This window comes from Pestalotiopsis fici, assembly GCF_000516985.1.
Source record: "Pestalotiopsis fici W106-1 unplaced genomic scaffold PFICI_Scf_10, whole genome shotgun sequence".
Taxonomy (NCBI): domain Eukaryota; kingdom Fungi; phylum Ascomycota; class Sordariomycetes; order Amphisphaeriales; family Sporocadaceae; genus Pestalotiopsis; species Pestalotiopsis fici.
Window position 1 is genome coordinate 300650 of NW_006917100.1, and position 26059 is coordinate 326708.

The 26059-nt window shown below is 50.6% G+C and overlaps 11 protein-coding genes across 11 annotated transcripts; 3 read left to right on the forward strand and 8 right to left on the reverse strand.

The window, feature by feature from the left end:
* Positions 1-1686: 1686 nt before the first annotated feature.
* PFICI_12328 (uncharacterized protein) lies at positions 1687-2559 on the forward strand (the record flags this gene model as incomplete). The annotated part of the gene is made up of 1 exon (XM_007840909.1): positions 1687-2559. One exon carries the CDS (start codon positions 1687-1689, stop codon positions 2557-2559), a length of 873 nt encoding a protein of 290 aa, XP_007839100.1.
* Positions 2560-3321: 762 nt separating this feature from the next.
* Positions 3322-4260, reverse strand: PFICI_12329 (uncharacterized protein; the record flags this gene model as incomplete). The annotated part of the gene is made up of 1 exon (XM_007840910.1): positions 3322-4260. One exon carries the CDS (start codon positions 4258-4260, stop codon positions 3322-3324), a length of 939 nt encoding a protein of 312 aa, XP_007839101.1.
* Positions 4261-5486: 1226 nt separating this feature from the next.
* On the forward strand, positions 5487-6819 carry PFICI_12330 (uncharacterized protein; the record flags this gene model as incomplete). Its single annotated transcript, XM_007840911.1, has 2 exons — positions 5487-5683; positions 5739-6819. 2 exons carry the CDS (start codon positions 5487-5489, stop codon positions 6817-6819), a joined length of 1278 nt encoding a protein of 425 aa, XP_007839102.1.
* A 638-nt stretch (positions 6820-7457) lies between these two features.
* Positions 7458-8002, forward strand: PFICI_12331 (uncharacterized protein; the record flags this gene model as incomplete). Its single annotated transcript, XM_007840912.1, has 2 exons — positions 7458-7764; positions 7830-8002. The coding sequence occupies 2 exons, from the start codon at positions 7458-7460 to the stop codon at positions 8000-8002; spliced, it is 480 nt and encodes a 159-aa protein (XP_007839103.1).
* A 127-nt stretch (positions 8003-8129) lies between these two features.
* On the reverse strand, positions 8130-9398 carry PFICI_12332 (uncharacterized protein; the record flags this gene model as incomplete). Its single annotated transcript, XM_007840913.1, has 3 exons — positions 8130-8663; positions 8824-9293; positions 9362-9398. The coding sequence occupies 3 exons, from the start codon at positions 9396-9398 to the stop codon at positions 8130-8132; spliced, it is 1041 nt and encodes a 346-aa protein (XP_007839104.1).
* A 464-nt stretch (positions 9399-9862) lies between these two features.
* Positions 9863-11632, reverse strand: PFICI_12333 (uncharacterized protein; the record flags this gene model as incomplete). The annotated part of the gene is made up of 2 exons (XM_007840914.1): positions 9863-11375; positions 11487-11632. The coding sequence occupies 2 exons, from the start codon at positions 11630-11632 to the stop codon at positions 9863-9865; spliced, it is 1659 nt and encodes a 552-aa protein (XP_007839105.1).
* Positions 11633-13961: 2329 nt separating this feature from the next.
* On the reverse strand, positions 13962-15895 carry PFICI_12334 (uncharacterized protein; the record flags this gene model as incomplete). The annotated part of the gene is made up of 2 exons (XM_007840915.1): positions 13962-15187; positions 15286-15895. The coding sequence occupies 2 exons, from the start codon at positions 15893-15895 to the stop codon at positions 13962-13964; spliced, it is 1836 nt and encodes a 611-aa protein (XP_007839106.1).
* Positions 15896-17132: 1237 nt separating this feature from the next.
* PFICI_12335 (uncharacterized protein) lies at positions 17133-17819 on the reverse strand (the record flags this gene model as incomplete). Its single annotated transcript, XM_007840916.1, has 1 exon — positions 17133-17819. One exon carries the CDS (start codon positions 17817-17819, stop codon positions 17133-17135), a length of 687 nt encoding a protein of 228 aa, XP_007839107.1.
* Positions 17820-18984: 1165 nt separating this feature from the next.
* PFICI_12336 (uncharacterized protein) lies at positions 18985-20894 on the reverse strand (the record flags this gene model as incomplete). Its single annotated transcript, XM_007840917.1, has 3 exons — positions 18985-19128; positions 19183-20516; positions 20609-20894. The coding sequence occupies 3 exons, from the start codon at positions 20892-20894 to the stop codon at positions 18985-18987; spliced, it is 1764 nt and encodes a 587-aa protein (XP_007839108.1).
* A 1967-nt stretch (positions 20895-22861) lies between these two features.
* On the reverse strand, positions 22862-23290 carry PFICI_12337 (uncharacterized protein; the record flags this gene model as incomplete). The annotated part of the gene is made up of 1 exon (XM_007840918.1): positions 22862-23290. One exon carries the CDS (start codon positions 23288-23290, stop codon positions 22862-22864), a length of 429 nt encoding a protein of 142 aa, XP_007839109.1.
* An 87-nt stretch (positions 23291-23377) lies between these two features.
* Positions 23378-25444, reverse strand: PFICI_12338 (uncharacterized protein; the record flags this gene model as incomplete). The annotated part of the gene is made up of 2 exons (XM_007840919.1): positions 23378-23629; positions 23714-25444. 2 exons carry the CDS (start codon positions 25442-25444, stop codon positions 23378-23380), a joined length of 1983 nt encoding a protein of 660 aa, XP_007839110.1.
* Positions 25445-26059: the final 615 nt, after the last annotated feature.

Here is a 26059-nt window from a genome sequence, read left to right on the forward strand (position 1 = left end):
AGTGAAATGGCGCAAAGCACTTGTGCAACTACATTATGCATTCCCTTCAGAAGCTAAGGAGCTAATTCACTCTGATTTATAGGCCTGCATACTATTGCCACCTCTTGGCAATAGGGTAGTGTCAGATCTAGGTATGATTTGGATGCTGATTCACGGAACGCAAGAGCTTGGCAGATCACGACCTAAACTAGAAGAAATCAACATATTGTGGTAGATGCACGTATGTTAACATTTGTTTCAGTGCGTTCAAGACAGATGGCAGGATTCAGAGCTTAGTATACCGTACCAGGGTGGGTGGTTCTGAATAAGTGCCTCCTGATATAAGGATTATTGCAAATTACACAGGCAAAAAAAGAACACACGATAGGTTTGAAGTCACGATTTACAAGTACAGGTTCACAGTTTTACTGTCATACTACAAAAGTCACAATTGAATATTTGTAAGCCGTTTATTTTTATGCATAAGATTCAAAAGAAGGGGTGAAATCACGATTCAAATACTCGCACCCAGATAATGGCACTGGCCAGTACAGCAGCCAATATAGCAGCCCATACAGCCCATACATCTAACCTAGTCAATTATAGTGCAGTCAGTCAAATACCATACAGTCAGCCAGTCAATCCAAAAAAAAAAAAAAAAAAAAAAAAATTCCAAAGTCCAACGCAGCTGGCCCCAAAGTCCAATAGGTCGGAGCTTCCAGCTGGTGACGGCTGGAATCCATTAAGTCTTGTCGGCTCCAATAAACATTGTTCAAAACCTTTGTTTCCCGCTACGATAGTGATTTGGCGACACGGTAACGTGTCATAGGCGATCGCGAAAGTGGCACCAAATGTTCTTTCCACTGGATTAGTACTCAGATCCGCCACGGCTGGAGAATCCCCGGTGTTGTATGTCTTTTGCCAATTTGTTACTTTTTTCTTTCTCTTTATTTTGTGAAGTGTGGACAATGCACAGATAATGATCAAAATAATTGCCGCGTTGGTGAGACTGCATGATTCTTTTTTTTTTCCGCACTGGGGTTGACATGCAGAGAAGTGGCACGGGCTGAAGAAAAAAACCCTGCAACCGCTGAGTTGAAAGGACCTCAGCCCCTATTAACCCGTGGCGCAGCATATTATTGGTGACCATATGAGTCAAACTATGGCACGGTAGTTCATAACTATCTCCAAGGATTTATTTTTATGGCCATCTCCAGTGTTTGACGTGTATTCGGGTGCTAGTCAGGGCTTCAATTGCTTTCAATACATTTGCTTATCGCTTTCCAAGGGTTGCTGGTCTGAATTGTATCAATAATCAATCAGTATGAAAGTGTGCATATATCATCATTTTAGCATGTCTAGAGACAATTATCTGATGACGACGCAACTCCAAAGCTTTTAATGAAGGTATTTACAATTCCGGGGTCCCCAGAGCGCCCGAGACCCATAGACGCTAGCTGTGCCGCACATCTAGACTATGTCGCCGGACACGGGTCGTCGTCAGCCTTCGCGCCGTACTATCACCAATTCCACCTAGTCGGAGTGGAAATGCTTAAAATAAGTCTAGGAGGTAAGCTTACGGTGACAGTAGCACGGTTAGTCAAATTGTTTAAATTGCAAGACAACGTCCCATTTTCCCCCTTCAATCATTTGGACTCACTCGACTGTTCTCACGCCTTCGTTACTTTCTCAATCACGCTCGCTGCAATGAAGTTCACTCCTTTTTTGGCCTCGGCAGGCCTCTTGCAAGTTCAAGCAGTTCTTGCTCAAACAACCACCACTGGAACGCCTACTACTGTCACCAGTGCTACTACGACATCCTCAACGGCAACTTGTACAGCTTCCCTCATCACCAAGCTGTGCGACTATACAGAGCCTGCTTCAGATTCTGCCGTCGCCGAGGACAGCGTAGAACACTGCTGGGAGTACTGCAACAACCATCCTCCCTGCAACTTTGTCATATTTGCTGCAGGAAATCCAACAACAGGCTCAGGAACTTGTTGGTTGTATCCGGGCGAAACCTACGACGAGAGTGCCGGCAGCTCTGACTGCAGCAGCCCTTACCTGTCCGTCTATAGCCAGCCCACTTGCTCTGGCGGAAGCACGACCACTACTGCCTGTGCGGCTACTGCGACGCCATCTGCCATTGCTGAAGTTTGCGACTATCCGACACCCGATGATAACTGCTTCTCCAGCTGTGTTGCCAGCTCAGGCGCAGTGGACTGCCTGAGTCGCTGTGTCGAGGCCGACGACTGCAACTACGTCGTCTTCAATCCTCACAACGACGATGATTCTCAATATGGGTCGGGAACTTGTTGGATGTACGACAGTGGCTCCTACAATGCTTCGGCCGCAAGCACTTGTAGTGGCGATCCCGAGCAATACGTCTACAACAACGTGTGCCCCAAGGCATCATCTTCCTCCACCACTCTTTTGACCTCCACGACCACCGGTACTGCTGGTACTGTGGCCGCAGACTCTACTGCTAGCTCGGCAAGTGAAAGCCAGACTTCGGCAGCTATTGCACTCTCGCGCCGCAACCCACTGGCTGCAGGCATGCGATGGTTGGCCCGCGAATAATGGATATACCACGAATACATGTCTGAATTATCAAGTCCAAAGGGCCTAGGTACATGAAAATAATTTTTAATAAACAGAATTGATCATCTTCCAAATCGATGGCAGACAACTTGAGATGTGCATGAAATAAGATCTGCAAATTGTCGCTTTATGATCCTAGAACCTATGTAAAGGTATCTACCCATGTAGGCGGCGCCAAAGCCGTGACGAACCTTATAGATTCAGTAACAATGTCCACACTCCATATTGACTTTGAACGATCAATACATGATAATAATAATTAACGCTTGTCCGTTCAGTATTACTGCGTCCAAAATCAATAATCTCGAGGCGTTAAGCGGAGTTTCGAAATTAAATGCATGGGTAGTACCTACGTAATGCATAACCCCTTGTAAACGTTATGCCTGGGGTATATACCCACTCAAAGGATTTGTATATTATATATTATAACTCCGATGTTATATTCCGCTAGTGGATTTCCAACCTTTCGCATCCCATCTGGCGCAAGATTATTAGTACGCCTATTTTCATCTGTCGCGCTGTGGGCTTATGATAAGCATAAAGCGAGTAGCGGTAGCGCCACGAGTCAAACTCCTATATGATCACAATTTTGATGTAGAATATCAGATATGGCTTGCACACTGTCAATGCTTTGAGTGGGCAAAATTGATCTGCGCATTGGCGAAAGACGAACGAAAAGAAAGATTGATATACTGTTAAGCGACTATACAAAAGAGCATCATCTAATACCGGCGACTGAATCTATGCATTCTTTCCAATAACTCCCCTCTTATTGGCGAGCCTCTTTCTCATATCATTCATGTATAGCTTGACCGGATAGCTCCGTACCGAGAGCGGAAGGGCTGGGTAGGTTGCCTTGACCAAGAACTCGAGCATCTTGTAGCGGGTAGGGTGTCTCTTGACACCGTACTCGGCCCGGATGCGCTCCGGCAGCCACTCGGCCGTGACCAGACGGACGGCTGGGGTGAACATGCGCAAGTGCCATGGTGCCTTACGCAGGTACAACAGGTCACTGGCCACGTCCTTGGCGTGCTGTGTCACCTCGATAGTGGCGATCTCGTGGTCCCAGTAGGCCCAAAAGTCCCGGCGGGTTCGTGGCCACATCTCGGGCGGCACTTGCAAGGCGCAAGCCAAGATGGAGTATTCGCGGTAGATCTTCTCGTTGAGTTCTTCGTTCTTGATCTTGCCAAAGACGCGCTCGTAGACGGACAGGCCGCTGGCGTACAGGGTCGCCGCAACCCAGAGCTGGAGGCCCGGGTCGAGCGCGTTGTAGGCCTTGCCCTTGTCGCGGCCCTCGTTCAAGGTGCCGTTGACATTCTTGTGGACGGCCGTGATCATGTCGACAATGGTTTTTTTCTCCTGCGGGGTGCCAAACGCCATGCAGTACACAAAGGTCATGGTTGTTCGGAGTCGGTCTTGGACCCGGTAGGCAAAGTTGCTGTGCTCATTGACACCGGCACCAACTCCTGGGTTGGCGACCTGAAGCAGGATTGCTTCGGCGCCGGCGCCAAGAATTATGCCCTCTCGTACGATGAGACTAATGTGTTCTGAGGTAAAATCCGGCGAGAGGAATTCATCTTTTGAAAAGGCGGGATGATGATCGTGTTTCTCGTCGAGAGGGGCTGAAGTGAAGGAGTCATGGGTTGACGATGCACTCTTGGTTTCTTTCATTTCTTCCATGATTGAAGAGCCAAGTGTTGCTTGAATAGCCCTCGGGAAAATGATTAAGCAAAAGATAGTATGCTTGAAAAGTCTGCGTAGCTACAGTGCAGCTAAAACGAATTGAATAAAAGAAGTTGTCAACCAAGCATCAATGAGACCAATACAGATAAAATTCAAAGGCCTCGATCCAAGATGGACAAGACTTGAATTGCGAAGCCAACTTTCAGGAAAACACTATGCGAAACGGCATGCACCATCATGGTTAAAATGAAAGTGTTTTCTCGCATGACTCTATCGCGGCTATCATCACCACCTCGGTATAGGATGAGACTGTGTTAAAAGGGCCTCGGAACCAAACATACGTTAAGAGATCTTGCTACATGGTTCGCCAATAGAATCGACATGCGCTATCCCTTATCAATATAGAGCCACACACATATTTCCATCCGAGGGACACGCACGAGAATTTCCTTATTGTACTTTATCCTACTAGGCTTACTGCATGAACAGCACAGGTGATCTCGTCTTCACATGTCTGTAATCTCCCTCAAGTCCATAAGCAGTAATAAGAGTATGATTGACCTGTAAGACGGAATACATATCCGCTCCCTGAAAGGTGTCTCAGGGCAACATCACCCCACACCCCACGCACCGACATGCCTCATCTGCATGACGATATGCGTTCGAGCATCTTGGAGCTCATACCCCTCATTACCTCCTTGCTTCTGAGGTCCGAAAGCTTTCAAGTTGTCCCTCGGCTTCTTCCAGACAGTCGATTGTGGGGTAATCAACGAACCCATGTCTTAACAATGCACGTATACTGCGCGCGCCGGATTGTAACGTCTTGGCGTAGCTCAGACCCTGCATTGGGGCTGGAGGAACGACAACGACTCGGCCGAGTGGCAATTGTTGTACTTTGCCATATTATTGCCATATCTGGGGTCATGGGATATAGGGTGACAATACCGTTTTGACTCCAAGTCTTGGTGCTCAAGCCCAAGAGATAGGCGAGACCCCGCGTTTCTTCCCTGAGGCTGTTCATGGTGGCTTTTCAAGTTCCCCATGGGGTATCATGTGTCGATCAGAGCCGGGTGGGTATCTGTCATAGTTACACGATGGGATGATATGAACACGGAGCTGTCAAGCAATGCGCAAGTGTTTCATGCTTTCCATTTCCTCAGATAGACGATAGCTTTTTTCAAGTTCGATAACTTTCCCATGTGGATAGTTCTTGCTCTGGCGCCATGGGTGAGAAGTACCAAAAGTTCACCTTCCCAGCATCGGGCAAGAAGGATACCGGCTTCGAACACTTGGAAAATGTCAACTCAGCAGAGCCAGTAAAACTTTCAAAGAGAGCAAAAGCAAAAAGGCATCTCAAGCGCTTCTGGTTCTGTTACTTTCTCGGTGGTATCATCTTCTTGGCCATTTTCTTGCCCTTGTTGTAAGTCTTTCGAACACGATCCCAAGTTTAATCCATGTACTGATGTCTAGCACAGCTTTCTCAAGATTATCCCAGCAATAGCGCAAGCCATTGTTAACAACACCGACTTGCCCATTTACAATGGCTCAATCAAGGCCATCTCGAACGATCAAGTTCTCATTGGGCTGCAGACAGCGTTGGACGTTCCCGCAGGACTCACCGTAAAGTTGGACGGTTTCGAACTCTATCTTTACAATTCCGATACACAAGGCGGGATCAGTCCATACACTTCTGTGGATCTTCCTGGGCAGAGCGTCAATGGGCACACGGTGATCCAGATTGCGAACCAGACTGTCAATATCGGAAACCGGACCGAGCTAAACAAGTGGCTGACCAAAACCGTCTACAACAAAACCACAGACATAAGCGTCACTGCCGACACTACAGCCCACCTGGGTGCGATCAAGGCGGCAATCCACTTACAAAAGACCGTCAGGATCGACGCCCTCAACAAACTAGACGGTGTCAAGCTGGAATCTGTGCGTGTCGTTTTACCTCCCGAGGACGATGGAACAAACCTCATTGGCAACTTTACCCTGCCCAACTGGTCGCCGTTGACCATGGGTCTGGGTAACCTGACCTTTAACGCCTGGGCCGGCGACACCATCATTGGCAACGTGACTATCCTCAACGTGGAACTGCCTCCGGGCAACAGCACGCGATCCTTCCGCGGCCAAATCTTTATCGACACACTCATTCAGAATCTCGGCAAGATCATCAGCAGCCAAGCCAGCGCCATTACTACGGGCAACATCCTCGTCGGCATCAGCGGCAACAGCAGCACCGTCGACGGCGAGCACATTAGCTACCTCGAGGACGTGCTCAACAATATCCGCATCGACACCGAGGTCCCCATCATCCAGGCGCTCGGTGACCTGCTCGACAGCGTCTCGGGTGAGGATCCCACGCTGGACCTGAGCGGCATCGTTGGCTTGCTCGGGCAGCTGTTGGGAAGCGATGGACCCTTGTCAGGCATATTGGATGGGCTGAACTTGACGCAGATTATCAGCACGAGGGAACTTGGCAGGTCGGACAAGGAGATCTTGAAGTCTCTCAAAGGTCCGCTTTTAATGTCGTTGGCCAAGAAGCACTTCTGATTTCTTTATTGTCTTTATTGCATTGGATAGGTTTGAGCTGTGATTAATGTAGCATGTAACACGTATAATTGAAACGTCTGATAATTGAAATATTACGATAAGTAGTATGTTTTTCAAAGATCCTGGATCTAATAAAAAAGGAAGGAAAAAAAAAACCTTTTACTTGCGAGCAAATGTGGTGTTTTGATACCCAATATTGTCGCTTTTCAGACTCCATGAATCTACGACATATTTCTTCCGAGAAGTGATGAGATGAAAAGTATGGAAAAGAAAAACATGATTGAAAATGACTAATGGCTCGCCACAACGTGGTATCGCCTTCCATGCATTCAATGTATAGAGGGTGCCGACAGAAACTCTTGTGCCGAGGCTTCGGCAATCATGCCAGATGAGGAGAGCCTGCTCTGTTTGTCAGACAGTGGCCGAATGAAGCACTGATCAGCTTGGGTGACACAACACCCTCTACGTATCACCCAAGAGTAGGCGGACTTTACACATCTTTCTCATTTACACCGATACAGGAGCTTCTCTATGCTTTTCAAGCAAGGAGAATAAAAAGATTTCCTTTAGCTGTACTTCAGCTATCAGATTCGCACACTGGGAAAAGCACTGCCCTCATAAGTCAAAGTCCAGTCACAATGACGACAACCCATCAAGAAATCACCCAAGTCGTAGTGCTCAAGGCCGAGGCCGCTGGTGAGCCCATTGCAAACACAGTGGTCCTCACTCAGGTAGCCACCGATGGCGACGAGATCACTGTTGCAACTACCACCAAGTCCGAGTGTCCCAAGACTGAAGACACGGTCAACTATTCAGACACCGTCCCCTCCTATTCCGCACGGCAAGTGGCCGAGCACAAGTCCGCCACGGATCTGTGGATTATCGTGGATAATGACGTATACGATGTCACGAGGTTCCAGCATGAGCATCCTGGAGGACATAAAGGTAAGCATTTACATGGATACCTTTTATCACACCATCGAAATATGGTTGACTGACAACAAGACAAGTAATGGCCGGCGTGGCTGGCAAAGATGCCACAAAGAAGTTTGACAAGTATCATCGACGCGGAATACTAGAAAAGTACAAGAAAGATTTCAAGATTGGTATATTGGCGACGGAACCCTTGGGCCAAGAGACCAGGAGTGGCCTATTTGGAATTCTCAAGGCTCGAAAGAAATAATACTCGAGACCACAAACCATTGGATAATGGAAGATTCTATCCATGGCTCAACTTCTGCGCAACATCATCATTTCTTTTTTGAACCGTTTCCTCTCAACAAGCACGAAAAGGAACCCCACTAGCCTCCTCAAATCTGCAAACTCAACTGAACAGGCGCGCCCCCCTGCTCTCCACTCTTCAACAATGCCTCCAGCATCTCGAGATCCGCCAGCGCCTCCTCGGGGGATTGCTCCGCGTCGGGCTTGCCATTCTTGATGCTCCGCGCCCAGGCCCAGACCTCGGTCGCGACGCCGCCCTCCTCGTTGGGCTTGTGGACCGTCGCGGCCTCCTTTTCGCCCGCCGCCCGCACCGTGACGTTGCCGTTGCGGTCGACGCTGACGGTGCCGCGCTCGCAGGCCACGGCAATTTCGGCATCGTCAAACGACGAGCCAAAGCTCATGCTCAGAAAGCCCGTGGCGCCTGAATCCAGCAATAGTGTTGCGTCTACCGTATCGACAGGCGGGAGCCACTCGCGCAGCTGCGTCGTAAAAGCCGATACTTTCTGGACCTTGACGCCACCGCCCTTGAGCATCAACCGCAGAGCTGCAATCTGGTGAACCCCGCCATCTAAAAGGAAACCTCCAGAGAATTCAGGAGTCTTGCGCCAGGGAGTTTCAATATACTGTTGGGAGGAGCACAGGTCTTAGTCATTGCTCATTTTGGGTCATAAAGGAGTCAACCCCAGAGTGAATTGACAGAAATTGGGAAGCCCATAAAGCTTTGTCTGAGTCATACTCTCAAAGACATGCCAATAGCGGAACTAAACAGCAGCGATTACTAACCTTGGTCCCGAGATTGACAGTAAAGTGTAGGCGCAGCTGGCAGCCCAGGACGCGGCCAAGCTTGGCGATCTCAGAAGCGCCATGCAAATACGAGTTCAGGTAACGGAACTGCTCGGCGACGCCAAAGGTTGCCTGCCCCTTGAGCCCACGATAGTGGTCCATGAGCTGCCTGGCCGTCTCGACATCCTTGGCGAGTGGCTTCTCGGCCAGGACATGCTTGCCAGCATCGAGTGCCTGCTTGATAAAGTCGGGCTGTGATGGAATGGGGAGCGCGATGATAACGGCGACAATATCGTCACGCTTCAGCAAGTCGGCGTATCCCTCTTGGCTGTCATTGCTGTATAGAGATACTCCCGAGAGGCCTTCTGAAACGCTCTGGGCAGATTTGAGAGAGCGAGAGTAAATTGCCTTGAGTTCCAGGTCCTCGGATTTCTGAACTGCTGGGAGATGCTGTTCCCTCACAAAGATGCCTGTTGATCATTTAGCGTGGGGATGCTTTTGGGTGCAGAAGTCGAATTGTATGAGATGGAAATCCTACCACTTCCAATTATAGCCACGCCAATGGAGCCCGTCATTTTGACTGTCAATACTGGGTGAATCGAGTGAGTCTTGTGTTTTATTTTCGACTTCTCTATTCTCGATTTGTTGTTTGAACACGAGTTCAAATGTTTCCGTGTCGTCATATTCGTCTGAGAGGGGTCGTAGAGTGTCTCCACCGCGGGGACAAATAGCGATTGTGTAACACAAATCTCCCTGTGATAACTCTTCTCAGGGGTGCCTTGGTCATGAAGCCGTTGGTTAATTGCAACATAAAAAAATGTCACCATGTTACCACAAATTTCAACACTACTGATTTTCAACCCATATCCATTATGTCCTGTCTGTCAAAGACGCTAGTCTAAATACTCAAACAATGGCTCTTGGTCGAGCGGTAAAGTGATGCTCTCCGAAATGGTCTTCGGCTCAAACTTCAAGCGCAGGTATCCTTTGGCATAACTCCAAGAAAATACATCCTGATGCCCCTAGCTAGACTATCAATCTACAGCACAATCATACCGACTCCGGAAACAACCATGGCAACAATATACGCAACAAAGAAGGCGTTTCCAAATCCAAACAGACCCGGAGTGTTGAAGCCAGGTACACCCACACTCGACGAGCTAGCAGCGGCAGTGCCTTGCTGGCCAGTGGGACTAGCAACACTGCCAAGACCATCCGTTCCAGCTGATGCAAGCAGGGCAGAACAGGAGCTGGCAGTGGAAGCACCCTGCACCTTGGCAACACCGTTGAAGTCGCAGGCCTGCTTGTCGGAGTTTTGAGCCAGGTAGTACTGGTTGGCGACAAAGCCTAGTTGGACCTTGGGGTCACAGCCGCTGATAGCGCCATATGTTCCGGTGGAAGCATTGTGTGCAATGGCGTCGCAGTATTTACCATCATCCTCACCGCAAATAAAGGCAAACGCCTTGGCATAGGAGTCCTCATCGTCCGTAGAGACAGCACAGCCAAAAGCAGCCTCCTCGCACGAGCAGAGCTGCGGGTTGACGTTGGGAGGAAGGGGCGAGGACTGAGGAACCCAGGTGACATCTGCAGCAACACTACCAGTGGTAGGGCAAGCAGGTGCCTTGTTGGAGGGGGTGTAGTCGGCCGACTGGGTCAGGCTGGGTGTCACCTTGGCAAGCTGAGACGAGAGCGAGTTGTAGTCGGCCTTGGTAGAGACGGTGTTGCCATCGAGAGAGATGAGTCCATACTCATTCTCAGACCAGAACCACTGGTAGACAATACCGCCAGAGAAGACTTCAGTCATGTTGCCATAGAGCACTTCCACCTCAGTAAAGGGACGCTCATCTGGCGACGGGATGCCTTCAATACAACCGTACTCGGCAAAGAAGACGGGGACAGGGTAGTCGCTGAAGAAGTCGACGCGCTCATTGTAGCTGGAGCTGACATAGTTGCTGTCTCCGCACCACGAGTAGACGTTGTAGCCCCAGAAGTCGATGCTGGAAGAGGTCGTGTCATCTGGTTCGCAGGCAAAGTATGCGGCCAGCTGATCTCGTCCGGGCACATCGGCAGTAGCGTATCCAACGCCGAGAGAGTCGCGGTAGTTCATGGACTTGATATAGGACTTGGTGTCTCTGACGGCAGCCTTGACAAAGGCGGCAGCGGCAGTCTGGTTACCGGCACTGATGACCTCATTGCCAGCAAAGAAACCAATGACGTTTTGATACTTGCTGAGCGCGTCGACAACGCTAGTGTATCGAGTGTAGAGCGGCACGTTCCACTCGGGTTCGTTACTGTTGATGGACTCGCCGGGCTGTGATAGATCAGCAACGACATAGATGTCGTTCTCGGCGAGCTGCTGCATGCAGTCATCGTGATCCGCCGTAGGGTCGATGGCGTAGACTCGGATGACGTTGGTGAAGATCTGCTTCATAAAAGGAATATCTCGAGCGCAGGAAGAACCATCGGCAAGAGGGTCCTTGTATTGAACATTGTCATTGTTGCTGGTGCCGTTTGGCGAGAAGTTTTCTTGATAGGCAACTCCCTTGAGCAAGCTGATAGTGGTTTAGTCAGTTACCTGAAGTATAAATGATAGTGCATGACCAAAGAGAGCATCCAGGTAGTATTCAACAGACATGGCATCGCAGCGAATAGTGATGACTTACAATTGCGTGCCATTGTTACTGTAGAAAAAGTGCTGGCCGACAGCAGTGATGGACGGGATGGTTTGCCAGGCAGCGTCTGCAGCGAATGCACCCGAGAAGAGCGATGCGCCAATGGCCAAGCCAGAGGCGGCAGAGAAGCCCTTCATGGTGGGATAGTTGGGGAGGAGGGTTTTGCAGGGCCCAAAAAAGTGAAAGTGGGAAGAAAACGAATGACTTGAAGCAAGAAAACGCTGCCAGAAGCAGAAGTGGTTGAATAATGGAACCGGGGCGGGTTTGTTGTTTCCTCCAACGCAAACAATGATTGAGTGAAAGGAAGGAAAGAATGTGTGAGAGGAAAAGAAAAGTCTCTCCCCAAGGTAGGTGAGAAATGCTGACAGACGCGAATAATTAATTGGGTGTCACGGTTGGTCAATTGATCGGTAGTCTACCACCTACTAGAGGAAGGGAGGGATGGATGGTGGGATGGAGGGAAGGAAGCGCGGGCAATCCTTTGCTCTAACGTTGGTAGGTGTGAGCGAATAGTGATGCGACTGGTACTCTTCTGTGCTCTGCTGCGCTGTGCCTCTTTCTCCAATCTCGTGTTATTTCCCTACCCACATAAGTATCGACTCGCTCGATCCTGATCTGGTTCTACAGGTAGGTATGCAACAACTACATCACATTAGCTGATTGGTATTATTGAGGCAACGACCGGCAGCATAGCCAGATTCGGAGTACGAGCTTAGAAGGGGCCCCCCGTATTTCCAGCGAGATGGACCGCTGTAGGGTGGATGGGCTACAGGGGTCAGCAGCAAAGGAACCAGTCAGAAGAGGGCATTTGATGAGCGCTAGCCCGTCTGGAACAAAGAGGATGCTACAGATTTCCCACTAAAATAGGCAACACTTTTAAGGCTCCTTGAAAGCTTCCTTTCTCGCTTGCTTGTTTAATGGGGCTTCTGAGTCTTTTCGGTGGACATTCCAGGGCCCATGTGCCTGAGTAGCGTCTGAAAGCCAACTGCGATCGAGGCGCTTGGGCACAAGAGGGCAAGACGATGGGCACAATTATTTCTTGGAACGGTTTGGCGTTTCCGAATTATCCGTGTCAGCGGTCCCCAAACTCACCAATCTTTACTGTGTAGAAACACCCGCCTTGGCAAAGCCTGGCTGGTTTCGCTCCAGCAAGCTCCAGTTTTGCCCAGTTATGTTGAGCGAGGAGGCAGTGCAAAGACAAAAATTCATGTTTGATCGAGAGCATGAATTCTCCTCTCGCGCGCCAATCTCTACCCGCCTTGGAGTACTCTCATCCACTGTAGTACTCACTCGGCTCACTTCAAATGTTTGATATTTTCACAAGTAGTGCTCTATTCCGTCATTGTGCGTCACGGCCACCCACCACAAACGCGAAGGAAGCAGGTATTCCCGTCGTCGTCTGCCATCACCTTCCATGGAGATTGGATATTAAATTATGCTATGAGCGCATGCGGCATAATTTCTCGCAGCCTGCCAACTGTGCAAACGTTCAGATGAAGCTTCCCTTGGGACCAGTTTCGTTGCCTTGCCTCTCAATTTCCCTTATTCCCTAGCATCATTCCCGAACCCCGGGGCAAGAGACAAACACTATTTTCGCATCGAAATTCCACTGCCTACTAAACACCGTCTTGTCTCAAGTAGTATGTATTCATGTCATTCAATTAGCCAGCAAGCAACGAAATGACGATCAGGGGTTAAAAAGATAATCACAACACCCCCCAAGCAGTCACGCCCAAAGCTAATGTAGCAACACCCATGGAGCGAGCTGCAGCCACCCTGAATCCTCGCCTGGCACCATACGCAGGTACAGCTCCAGGTTGCTCGGCTTAGTGCCGCCGTGAGATGCCATTCCGTTGTTGTGGCCTCGGCCCGCCTTGGGTACTCCAAAATTCCACTCCGCCAAATTCGCTGGCTCCTCACCTTGGCTGCCAAGCAATCTGTCAAGTTGTTCCCTTGTCACCCCCCAAGTACCCCGGACACAACTCGAAAGGCATCTGGCTATTATTTCGTATTTTGTCTTTCAACCATTAATTTCGTATTGATGATCCAATCCAGTCACCTGATAGTTCAGGCACAACGCTAAAAACAAAAATTCCGACGGCGGCGCCTTATGGCGTCCTCAGCTCTATCCAAGACATCCAAAATGTTTACAACCCAGACCTAATCCGCCACAACCCAGCCTATGACTAAGAGAAACCATACCAGAACAGTACAGAAGAACAAGCCGCAAGATTCTGCTACTGTCGCGACTATTGAAAACCCGACAATTGGGACTATATCCTCGCCATCAACCTGGGTACGAGAGTCGGCATTGACTGGACACAATCTCGACGCATCCATCTATCGACCATCCGAAACTCTGACGCTAAAGCCATGCAAAAAATTTCCTAAGGCCTCGCCAATTATGGCGCGGCATTTCGGCAAAGGTTCTGATCGTTCTAGACGAATTGTCTTTGCATGTGCGCCTTAGATGTCCTTTGATGATGCGTATTTACTTCTCTTCCTGAGCAGATGGCCCCACTTGAAGAGAACATACGGAATGGGAGCCAGCAGACAGGAGATGCAAGCCAGGATGGTGAGCGTGTATGCAGTTCCCATGTTCTTGTAGAACGGAATTCCGACCACTGTCATTCCGCCAGCGCACACGTAGCGCACCAACGAAACAAAAGTCAACGCAGACGCCGAATACATCTCGTAACTATCGATGATGTACATGTATGCACAGATGAATATACCCATGACGCCGTATCCGAAGAGACACACGGCAAGGATGGGTGACCAGATCGAGATGTTCTTATTCGACGTCCAGCCCATCCAAAAGAGAGAGACTGGGATGGCAATAGCGGAACCAAGCATGGCATACCAAAGACGAACCTCGGGGTCGAACTGACTGCCATCTCCGCCTTGGGCTTCTGCCCTCTTGACGTGTTTGATCGTTATGCGGTAGATGATCGGTATCAGGATGAAAGTGAACTGCAAGCCGACAAACATGGCAATGAATATGATGTTGCTCAGTCCCTGGCCAATCTCATAAGGATACTCAAAGATCCACGGCCAGCCGATCAGGAACGTGAAGAGCACGATATAGACAACGGATAGGTATAGCGTCATGGCCACAACAATGGGCTCAGGCAAGAAGAGGAAGGGCCGTGACATGCTAATCTTGAGTCGGCTAAACAGCGTAGCATCGACAATTTCGTGCGCGGATCGGTATCGGTCGTCGCCAGTGAGTCGACGAAGGTGTTCAGCCTTCCACTGGAGGATAAGAGGGGCGTACGTCTCGGGCATGAACAAGAGGACCAGTACTACGATTAGTCCAGCCAAGATCATTGTCGTCCACTCGGTCCACCGCCAGGAGACCAGTGGGCTTGGGCCGATATACGCACCCATGACAGCACCAAGCATGGGACCGCCAAAGGCAGCAATCGCGTACAATGGGAAACCCCACGTCTTTTCGAGACTGTTGTACATATCCGACACTGAACCGCCCGAGCACACCAGTGGCGTCGATGCAGCCAAGCCAGCAAAGAATCGGAAAACAATCTGGGCGCCAAAGTTGGGTGCCAAACCGGACGCCATGATCCATAACATGAAGATGATCATGGACCCTGCATATACATAATTCCGTCCAAAGGTTTCGGAAAAGGGCCCAGCAATGAGGCCGCCAAGGCCTTGTCCCAGAAGATACATGCCTATTCATGTGTCAGTTTCTTTGGCGCATGACAACCACTCAAATGCCCTGATAATCACACTCCGGAAGCCAGTACAAGTGGTAGGATGAGCAACTTACCAGTTGCCAAACTCTCTGCCACATCGCTAACTCCCAGATCAGCCGCAGCCTGGGGTAAGATGGTAGCATCAATACCACTGGCACAACCGACAGCTCCTGCAATCAAGCTGATTTGCAGTGTACAGCAGACTCGCTTGGTGACTGTCCAATTCCTGGGGTTTGCCGGATCATCAGGGCCTTCCCAGCCGACGACGAAAACTTTGGACCCCTTTCCTTCGTGCGTGGCCCGGTCGCGGGCGTGAATGCCCGTGAGAGAGTGGCCGAGGGCCCCGCGGGCACTATACTGAGTCGTCGCTGTTTGAGTTCTGTAGGCGGCCGTGCCTGGATCTTCATCCTCGTCACCAGTACTGCTCGATGTGGAAGATCTCGAAGAAATTTGGCGTTCAACATCGCCCTCTGGCCGCTGAAAGCCTTCTATCGATTCCGTCTTCTCCTCAAACAGTGCCGCAGGTTGAGATTCCTGCCCAGTGATGGCTCCATCGCCATTGTGCTGCTGTTGCGGCTGCACTAGGCCACTATTACGTGTTATCAGTGCTGCTCTATCGCGGCCTCGTTCAATCTGTGCTTGCACAGCGAGACCGATGCGCCGGGATTGAAGGTAGGACTGCATCTTGCCTGGGTGTCTTGTTATCCCTTGTGAATCAATCCCTTGACTTCTTTCCCTGGCGAAGCCGTTAAATTCAGAGCAGACCAAACCCTTTTGTCGTCAGATCAAAGGCGGAGCGGAGGTGATGGAGTGATGACCAGGAGCAGCAAGGGTCACACTTTATATGAGAAGACCGCCGAATACGGCCTTGGAAGCCAACTTGGTGGCCAAGGCAGGTAAGCAAAGGAAAAGAAAAATAAAACATTTCCGGCACAGAATATCCCCTGTTTGATTAGAAATTCGCCCTATCTCTAGACTTATCGTGCTCCGCTGTGGAGTGGTTCTCGTTGGGCCCGCGTTGTCCCGCTGGGCACGCCGGGCCTGGATATGGCACGGCAATGACACTGAATTCATGAAAACAGACTCGATACGTTCTAGCCGACGTCATATTTTGCGAGTCTAGTGGAGCAGATGTGTTTTTTTGCATACTGTTCTTGCCTCTAGGCACTGCAGGTAGAGGTTGGTTGACTGGTTGCCAAAGACTAATTAAACGCCGCCGGGGAAACTGGTCAATGTTTGTAAAAATTCTGATCAGTATATTCCATAGGACTCCACCAATGGCTACAGCCTGAACAACATTACTCGTCAGTACTATGAAAGGATCTGAATCCCATCAGGCACACGGTCCTTATTGCAAAACTCCTTTGTGTAATGCAGTGTTTAACTTTTGTTGCCCATGTGAGATATCGCGCGAAGTTCGTACGAAGAATTTTCGATAAGAACACAACCTCGAACAGACGCTAGATCGTGTCAGCCAGCCTAAGTGTAGGAGAACCACGGGATTCTATCAAAAGGACGGGACAATCATTCTGGCCTGCAAGGTATATTATGGTTGAGTCACCCAGGCTTGGCACAAGATGAGATCGCTGCCTCTTTCCTTTTCTACCACTCAGCAAACCTGCAGGCAAAGACCGAAGAGCCGAAGCGTGTTAGGCGGCTCAGGCGCTCCAAGCGTTCTTTCCGCGTTCTAAGCGTTATACCCGCTGATCCCGATCTCCCTATCTCCTCATACCGCCTACCTATAGCCAGCTGAACCAGGAGTATCCCGATATCGTTTCGTAAAAAGAGTGTTTTTATTTGTCTCCCCACAGAAAGAACTCAGGAAAGCAAACAAGGGGGGGAGGAATATCGGGTTCTGGAGTATGAGGACCACTGTTTAAACATGTGCCCAATTCCCTTGTTTGATCTTGCTGCGATGGTACTAATTCCACTTCAGCCCAGGAATGTATTTCTTCATGACCCGGTCCGCGAACCACTCGGGGAACCCCCACGCGCCGTGAGCCTCCCGCACCCCGCGGCTCATTCTGTCGACGTACTCGGGCATGGGGGCAGCGGGCCGCACGTTGTTGGAATCGACATAGACGAGGGCCGAGACCATTTCTCCCGCCTCATTCGCCGCCGTTATTTGACCATAGTTTCCGCTTTGATCTCCGTCTGGGGTTTCTGGTTCTCCTTGGTCTACTGTGTCTTTGCGAGGAGTCGAAACCAAAAGGACCTCCAACATGACTTTTTGATACGCCCAGGGCACGCCCTCGCACAGATCCAGTTCCTTTTCGTCCGCGGGCGGCAGACGGTACAGTACGCCATAAACGCCGGGATCCTTCTCTTCTTTTAGTATCTTGCTCTTCTCTGTCGCCTGCTGTTGCTGCTGCCGCCGGACTACATTGGCGTAATGCCGCTCGTTGATGATCCAGTCCCAGCCAGACAGATGGGCCAGACCGACGGCTGTTGCGCCGGGGCAGCGCCGGGCCATTTGGGTCGACGACAGATTGGAGCCGTAGGCAAAGTAGAGCTTGGTGTCGACGCTCTCGCCGGCACCGGTGGCGGTGCTGCTCCCATGGTTGTCTCGGAGCGGACCTGAATGATTATTTCGATGAGCTGATGCCATTGTAAGGTATGGGTACCTCTAGTCGATTAGTGATTGTAATGTAGCAAGTGCAATGTTGGCAAGCAAGACAGCGAACAGGCTGTGGGAGTATTTCTATTGGACACCAAGGCAAGTGAGAGAGAGGATGGCCAAAAGCCAAGGCAGAAACAAGGTTCCCGAATAAAGAAAATATCAAGGCCCGAAAACCCAATATCGCTATTCTTGCCCAGGCAGACACTCGAGGCTGAAGGGCTTTGCCACTTGATGAATTCTAGATCAAAGCAGCACTTCTTCAACTGCTCTCGGTGCGACCCCCACGAATTATGAGTCTGCGGGGTCTTGTGCACTGCCATCAGACACCCCTCTCCTGATTCGCTTGTCATACTCTTGGCCACAAGGCAAAAGATGCTGCCTGAACGAGATATGTATGACTACCTTGGCGACTAACTACCTTGATGGCTACCTTGATGATGTATAGATAGCATCGCCCTGCTCACGGGTCATTGTGACAGTGTAATTACCACTGAGGACAGAGAAGATCAAGTCTTGCCTAACTGGTAACTAGGACAAGAAGCGCAAGACATGACGTTTACAGTCTGAGTATATATGTATGCATCGTGGGCCAGGCATTACAGTATTCCGGTTCTCTTAAAGTCTTCATGTGCAATAGTAATACATCCCGTCGCACGCTCGATACGATGGAAGAGACTACAGGACGAATCGTTTACAGTGGTACTTGTCCGACACCAACATGGCAATAAGAGCATACACGCAATACATGGTCGAGGAACAGGCAGTGCTCAACAAGAAAAGCAGCTTCTAAATTGTCAAGGCAGCGGCAACGAATGATGACCATGTTACGAATGATCAGCGCGAGTTTCACGCAGCTCATCCATCCTGTAGCCGTCGCTCTGGATCATGACGCCTGCGTAGGTACAGTGTGCTGCAAAAACAAGATAATACAGAGGGGTCCAATATTCATGCTGTATAACGCAGCCCCAATTACCCCCAAAGCGTTCTCGCTTTCCTTAGACTCCATGTCTGTCTCTGCCAGCGTCCTCGTTGAGTACCATTTTTCTGGACCAAGTCCTTGCAGACCAGCCAGAAGAATTAGAGGCAAGACCGGGCATAGTTGCCTTGCCATTTCCAGAAATACACAGACCGAGGTGAGTAATTTGTGTAGGCCTTACATGCCTTCAAAATCACCACCGAGGTCATCTTCATCCAGGTCGCCCTCTTGGATCTCCTTGGCCATTTCACGCTCGCGTTCTCGTGCTTCCTGTGCATTTTTAAGCTCAAGGCGGTGCTGGTTCATGGGGAATCGCATAGCCTGCGGGGAGTAAAAATTAGTCGGTGCTTTTACCTGTGTTTGAATGGCACATACCTTGACGCTCTCGTCATGTAGGGTGAGACAAGCACGAATACGGTCGTGGAAAGCCTCGCCCGGCTCCCGTGTGGCATATACATCGCCGACTTCCTTGCTCTTCATGAAACCTCGCTCCCGATCCAGCGTAGCCTCAATAACACCATCCCTGATTGCCTTTGCCACGATATATTCGGCGCTCTCCTCACTACCGAGGTGTAGTCGAATGCAAATATCGCGAAGGGAAATTCGGCTATAGCTCAGACTCATCATTCGGATACCAGTCTTGATCACGTTCTGGCGGAGACGCAAGATCAGGGTGTATGTGCCGTCTCGGCGGAATGCCTCGGCATGGTCGGCAATGGTGGTCTCAAAATCCTCAAGATTTCCAACGCGAACGGCCTGAACGAGCAGGAAGTAGGGGTGCAGGGCTTGCTCCATATTGGCGGCACGGAATGTGGCTCTTTCCGGAATATCACCCATCAGCAGCTCTACTACCAGCAAGAGCTTCGTGGCAGTTTGGGAGAAACCAAGGGCGCAAGAGCTAGCGGGGGCCTTGCGAGTGGCAGCCGTTAGATGCTCATGCGCTTCGGTGTATCGCAGTTGGATGGCGCGAATTCGGCCCAGGTAGTAAAGGTATCGTGCGACCTGATTGTTGGCAGCGTTCTCGGGGAACTGCGCGTGAGAGACAAGGAGGTCGGCCTGAGAAATGTGCGAGGTCAGAAGGTAGCTGCGGAGGAGGAGGACGATGACCGAGGCCTGTGTGTCAACATCCTTGCGCAGGACGGCAGTCCGGAGTGCCGCCAGCAGAATGGGCCGGATCGAGACAATGGGAGACTGAGGAGACGGCGGCAGCGGAGCTAGCTGTTCACAGAACAGGGAGTAGTAAAAGTACACCTTGGCAGACAGTGAATCGAGAGTCCGTCGGTTGAGGGAGTGGATGCGCTCTGAGAGGTAGTTGGAGAAATTGGCACCCTGTTGGTACTGCTTGGTGTCGAACAGATGGACCTGGATAAGAATACCCAGGAAGATGTCGACTTCAGGAATCAAATCTTTGCTCTCCTTGTCCTTCTTGCTGCCGTTCTTGGTGGATGCCTTGGATTCGCTGTCAATCTCCATCTCCGGACCGGACTGGCGGCCGAGGGCAACATCCTGCTTGCCGACAGCAGCCAACAACTGTTTTGCAACGCTCGCCGACGGTGAAGCAGCGGGGAAGGATTCGGCAATGGCTTGTGCAATGATATCGGGAGTGAGGCGTTTACGCAAGGATGAGATGGATCGCAGCGCTCGCAGTGTAAATCTAGCATCAAACAAGGTCACGGCCCGGTCAAGCAGGGCGAAGTTGCTCTTGATATCTGTTGGGCACACTGGGTTAGAAAGAGCACATTGACGCCGGATGAGGGCAAGGTGAGCAGCACAGCAACGTGGGAAGCTTTGGTGCACATACCTATGATGGCTTGGGTGACGGGGTCTACCTTGACCTCGAGCTCCTCAGACTTGTCCTCCTCATCCATGGCAACGTCCCCATCGGCGTCAGCGGCAGGTGTTGTGTTTGACTGCTTGTTGTTTTTCGATGGAGGCACAACGACTGTCATGTCCTCACCCTCCTTGGCGCCCTTCTTAGCCTTACCGCCCTTGGTGGCCGACTTCTCATCTGTCATTTCAACATCCTTGTTCCTATTGACGCCGTTCTCAACGGGCTTGCCGTTGCGGTTCGGTGTTTTGCTGGGCATGGTGTCGGCAGCTGTGAGGAGATTGGCCGAGAGCGTGGGGGAAAGATGTTCAATGGGATCGCGGGTTTGAAATGAAGGTGCAGATGGTAAGTTTGATAAGCGGAGAAGTGGGAGGTGATGATGGATGAACGTCAAGTGCAAGCGTCGTTCGTCGTAGATAGGTCTGGTGGTCCGTCGTAAGTAGTGTGTAGTCGCAGTGTTGGTACCAGTCACCAGACAAGCGTGCCAGTACTGGCCCTGCAGAAATTGGGGCGAGCTTTGCCAGCTGTGCTCACTGCTTGCTTGCTTGCTTGGGCTGGGCTGGGCTGCTTGCTAAGGCGGCCCTCGATCGCGTGCTGGGTGGATCTCTATTTGGGTGGGCGACTTGTACCAGACTACTTTGTCTCGGAGCACCTGCAAAGATGTTCCTAAGGATGATCGCAGTGGCATAGACCAAAAGCAAAAAATTTAGGGATTTTATCAAACAGATTAGCAATTTTTGTTTTGGCCTCTTCTGTAAGCTTATAGCAAGATCCTGGTGTTTGGATGATGGTACAAGTTGCTTGCCAAACGAGGGACAATCAGGTGGGAAGCAAGAGTACCTGTAGTTCCTAAATGACAGTACAGCATGCAGTGAGCTCCCTCTGCTTACTGAATGCACTAGGCGTCAAACGCTGTAAAGGGAGAGCTCACAGGCTCCCCTCTACTGCTACAATTACAGCGCGTGTTTTTGGCTTGTTTCTGCTTGAATCCTGGCGCAAAAGAGCAGAAGCTCATAGATAACTCTAGTCCAGAACAGGACAGGCTCCAAATCTGCAATACTTTTCAACGTGGGCAGGTAGTACTCGAGCTGCTGGTGAATCTATACACAGACATCAAGTAGCGCTCTTGTACCTCTCCCGCCAAAGTGCCGGCGCGTGGAGCCCAAGTCAGCAGCCGCAGCTAAAAGAGTGGGCCCACTGACGTTTGCAATGCTGCCTTGACTGCCTGTTGATTATGGGAGCCCTGACGGCTTGTTTGGATGTCGAATTATTGAAAGCGGGACATTGATTGACTGTAGGCAGGCAAGGAGTTGTGTACGAGCGTACCCTCCAATTTCTATTATAGTTGAAAATATCTTCAACCATATACCTTAATGTACACATAATGCCAATAATAGACAAAATAAGTATTAGGAGAAACAATGCAACTTGTGTATCTTGCCTCGATTCCCGTCTTTGCATATGAATGAAGCAACGAGACGCTAGATTCAACCTCTCCGCCTAGATCAGCAATGACATATTCAAAATGACCAACATAAATGCACTACTTTTTTCTTCCCCTCAGTCTTTTCTATACAGTCGTATCTCTAAAGAAATATGACAGCATATCTCCGAGCAAGCCCTTTTCTTATTCTATTGGGCAACAACGGGGAACAGCTTTCACTGTCGTCGCTTAATAGTACTTCCAAGGCCACTGTCTTTTTGATATTGCATCTCGTCCGGCAAACTCAAATCAGCAACCAAGAGGTTTGAAATATTACTCAGAGTACCATCACAACTGTATTATGTCGATTATGGACTATATATGTAATTCTGATACAACAGTTGAGTGTACAAGGTAGCTTTTGAAGCGTATGCGATTGTCATAACAAAATATCATCAACAAAATCCAATCACATCATTACTTTGTTTTTGATTTATGAAAGCTCGAGAGATATTGATGGATTCGTTATCATTCGCGCACGTATCTGATCTCCCTGGGTATTCTCTGACCTCATGCCCTCCCCCCTGATTAAAAGCAGAAACCGAACACACAACGCCTTTACTTTTGCCGAAAGATGTTCACATGGCAACCCGTATGCAATCCCCCGCCTTGTTGACTTTTCGTAGTGCCACGAGTCAAAGCGAGGGACGTCTTGAAACTGTTTGCAAAGGCCAGAGTAGCTGGCAAAATAAAATACAAATGCGATGTGTCTAATGAATACGAGACAATCAGCGACATCCAGCCTACTCTTCGTCGGACTCTTCAGACATTGTATGGCTCTGATCGGCCTCCTTGTTGTGATGCAATGCTTCGGTGTCCTTGGATATCTGATAACCGTTGATCCGTGAGCGCGGAGCGAATTTGGAAGAACCTGGCGCTATTCGATCGAACTCGAGGCTGGCGCCGTCCAGATTAAGCCCATGCTTTTCGAATCCCAGCTTTCTTGAAACCTTGAGGGGATGTTGACGATTTCCAACAGTGGCCATGCTGGAGATTTGGCGTTTGATCTCCCGGCTCGTTGCGCTCAAAGACTGCGAGACGTTGTGGTTGGGAGCAAGCAAAGACAGATCGTAACTGCCCCAAACCGACTTCGCATCTGTTCGAGGGGTACCATTTCTGACCGACTCGCGGCTTTGCACCGCGCCAATCGGTCTGGATCTTGCAAACGCCATGCCATGATTTCTGTTGATGATGGGGCCTTTCGTCTTGCCTTGATTATCATCGCGGATTGCGGCAGCCACGGCCTCGGGACGATCCTCCTAATTATCGCCTCTGGTGACCTTGGCAGCTTGGACGGCACTAATCTTTGACAACCAGGCATTGCTAGGCTGTGGCTTGCGGACTGTTCGAAGCTCATCCGAGGTATAACCAGGGATTCGAATGTTGTAAACGCGCTCGAGCACGAGTTGGATATCTCGGATCTCAAGAACCTTGGAACCTCGCTCCTTAGCAAGTCGACAGGACGTGTTGATGACATTATCCAAGAAATTGTCCGCGACTTGCTGGCAGCTCTAAGATGGGTTGTTAGTTACCGTAATAAAAAACAAAGAGCCTACTTCTGGTTGGAAAATCTTGCGTAAAGGAAAGCCACACACCTCTTCAACATCTGGGGTCAGATAGTTGCCATCTTGGCCTGGGGGTCCTCCGCCGCAGCACTGGCGAACAAGTTCGTTGAGCTTCTTCTTGTCCAAGATGTGCTCGCCCTCTGCTTCAAAAGTGAAAACTGGGTTCTTCTGAATGACAGGCTGGTTCATGGTGCCGCCGGCAGTTCCAAGGCCATTGCCTAATGTAGGACGGCCAGCGCTGACACCACCACCAGTGGCGACGGGCTGCGGAATCTGCTGGGCCCTTTCGGGCAATACCTTGGGGATCGGCATCTTGGGGACGTGGACAGCTCCACTGGGATGTTGCGCGCCAATCTGTTGGGGGTGTGCGTGCGAATGAACGGCCTGTGGCGTGTTTGCGATACCAGCCGAACCTGGGGTACTAGCAGATACCGGGCCAGCGTGGCCTTGCTGGCCAAGGGTAGGCACAGAATGGGTTGACTTATTGGCCAGCGCAAGTGCGCCTTGGTGTGTTAGAGGTCGGGCCGGACCACCAGGGGGGCCAGCTGTGGTGGGTGTAGCCGCTTGTGCTGGTTGAGCACGAGCCGAATGTGGTGTAGGAGTTCCTGCCGCAGATCCCGCCGCCGTTTGCGCAGCTAGGGCGGTGTTGACGGGAGGCGGATGGTGTTGCTGAGATCCGGCTTCGAGCTTCACTGGGGGTTGAGATGGCGGGACGGGTGCAGTTGGGGTTTGTACTGGAGGTGCTATGGCCTGAGGTGCTTGGGCCGTTGGGCCCGAAGTGTTTGGTGTGGTTACTTGGAGGCCGGCACTTGAAGACGCATTTTTGGCGGCTCCTATGGCTTCTCTGACTGAAGCGGTTGCTGCCTGTATGGGATTGCCGCTGGCGGTGTTTGGTTGGGGACGAACTGGTTGCCCAGTTGGGCCTTGAGCAGCAGAAGGGCCAGCTGGTGGTGCAGCACCAACACCAGCACCAGCACCGTCGAGCTGTCCTCGCAAAGCCTGAGCCTTGAGAGACTCTGCGAAGCGCTTCGCATCGTTGAAAATCTTTCTTGCTGCGTCCGTCTCGCTAGTGTACTTGGCAGATTCCTCGGGGGTAAGTGGCTGACCCTTTTGGGTGCGTTCCTTGGCCATCAATGACAATGATTGCATCTTCTTCTGTTGACCATCCATCATGAGGAGAGCCTTGATATATCTGGCTCGGAACTCCTGTCTGTATCTGTTTGCCTTTTCGGCATCTCCTGCAATGTCGGGCGGCGGGTTGATCACGAGAGCGTTGGCCATATTAAGGATTTGCTGAGATACCTGTCCGGCGATAGGTGCGGAAGGGGCTGGGCGCGGCTGGCCTGGGGCCGCGGGCGTGGCAGCGACGTTCGGATTTCCAGGTCTGGCAACTGGTTGTGCCATATTGGCTCGCTGTTGCGCGGCAAGGGCTGCTTGGTTGGCCTGTTGCGTGTTTTGTTGGCCTTGGCCAGACTGAGCTGCTTGACTTTGGTTTCGACGCATGTTGGCGACCTTGCTAAAGACCATGCGAGAGAACTCGGAGATCTTTGCTTTTGCTGTTTTATGGGCAGTCGAATCCGGGGGGTTCTTCTCCATCGTATCCCATAGCCCTCGTAGACCGCGCTCGTACTTTTCTTTGTCGGTTTCGCTCAAAATCTCCAGGCTCCGCATCTGCTCTGGTCGATACATTGGGATGCGCATCGGCTGCGGTTGGGGCGGCTGAGCAGCGCCAGGCTGGCCTTGTCCCTGCTGGACGTTCATGATGGAGGCTAGCGACAAACTTTTCCAGCAAAACTTTGGTGTCTTTGGAATCAGAGACCTTGCGGGCCCCTTGAAAATGATCGATGTAGCAATGCGCGATGGATAGCGTGTCGTGAACTCTGCTTTGGTTGGGTTTGCGAAGGCGAAAGTGCAACGGGGGAAGTTGGAGAAATCGCAACTGCGAACGGGGGAGGAAATCGACAATTTGAAGAGGGTTTGATGATTGATACGGGCGCCTCAATCTTTCAGCCGTGTCCACTCCCCAGCAAAAAGGTTGGGGGGAAAAATAAGGTGGAAAGTTGAAGACGCCGCAGTCGCGTTGAAGGTTCAACCTTGAGATTTGGGAGTTGAGGTCCGATTGAGGTCAGATGCATGGAAGTACCTACAAGGTGGGCACAAATGTGGCTGGAACAGGTGTGGCGCACCAGGTATACATGTGCAGTGGCAGACCTAGCGCATTGCGAAGATGTACGAAATATCGTTATGATGATATGTTATTCACTCTTGCACTTAACCTGGCACTTTTTGTGCAATATCCGCATTTGGTACTAATTCAGGCCGCAAGTCTCACATGATAAAAGCCAGTCCATGACTCGAGGCGCTTCAATGGGTGGT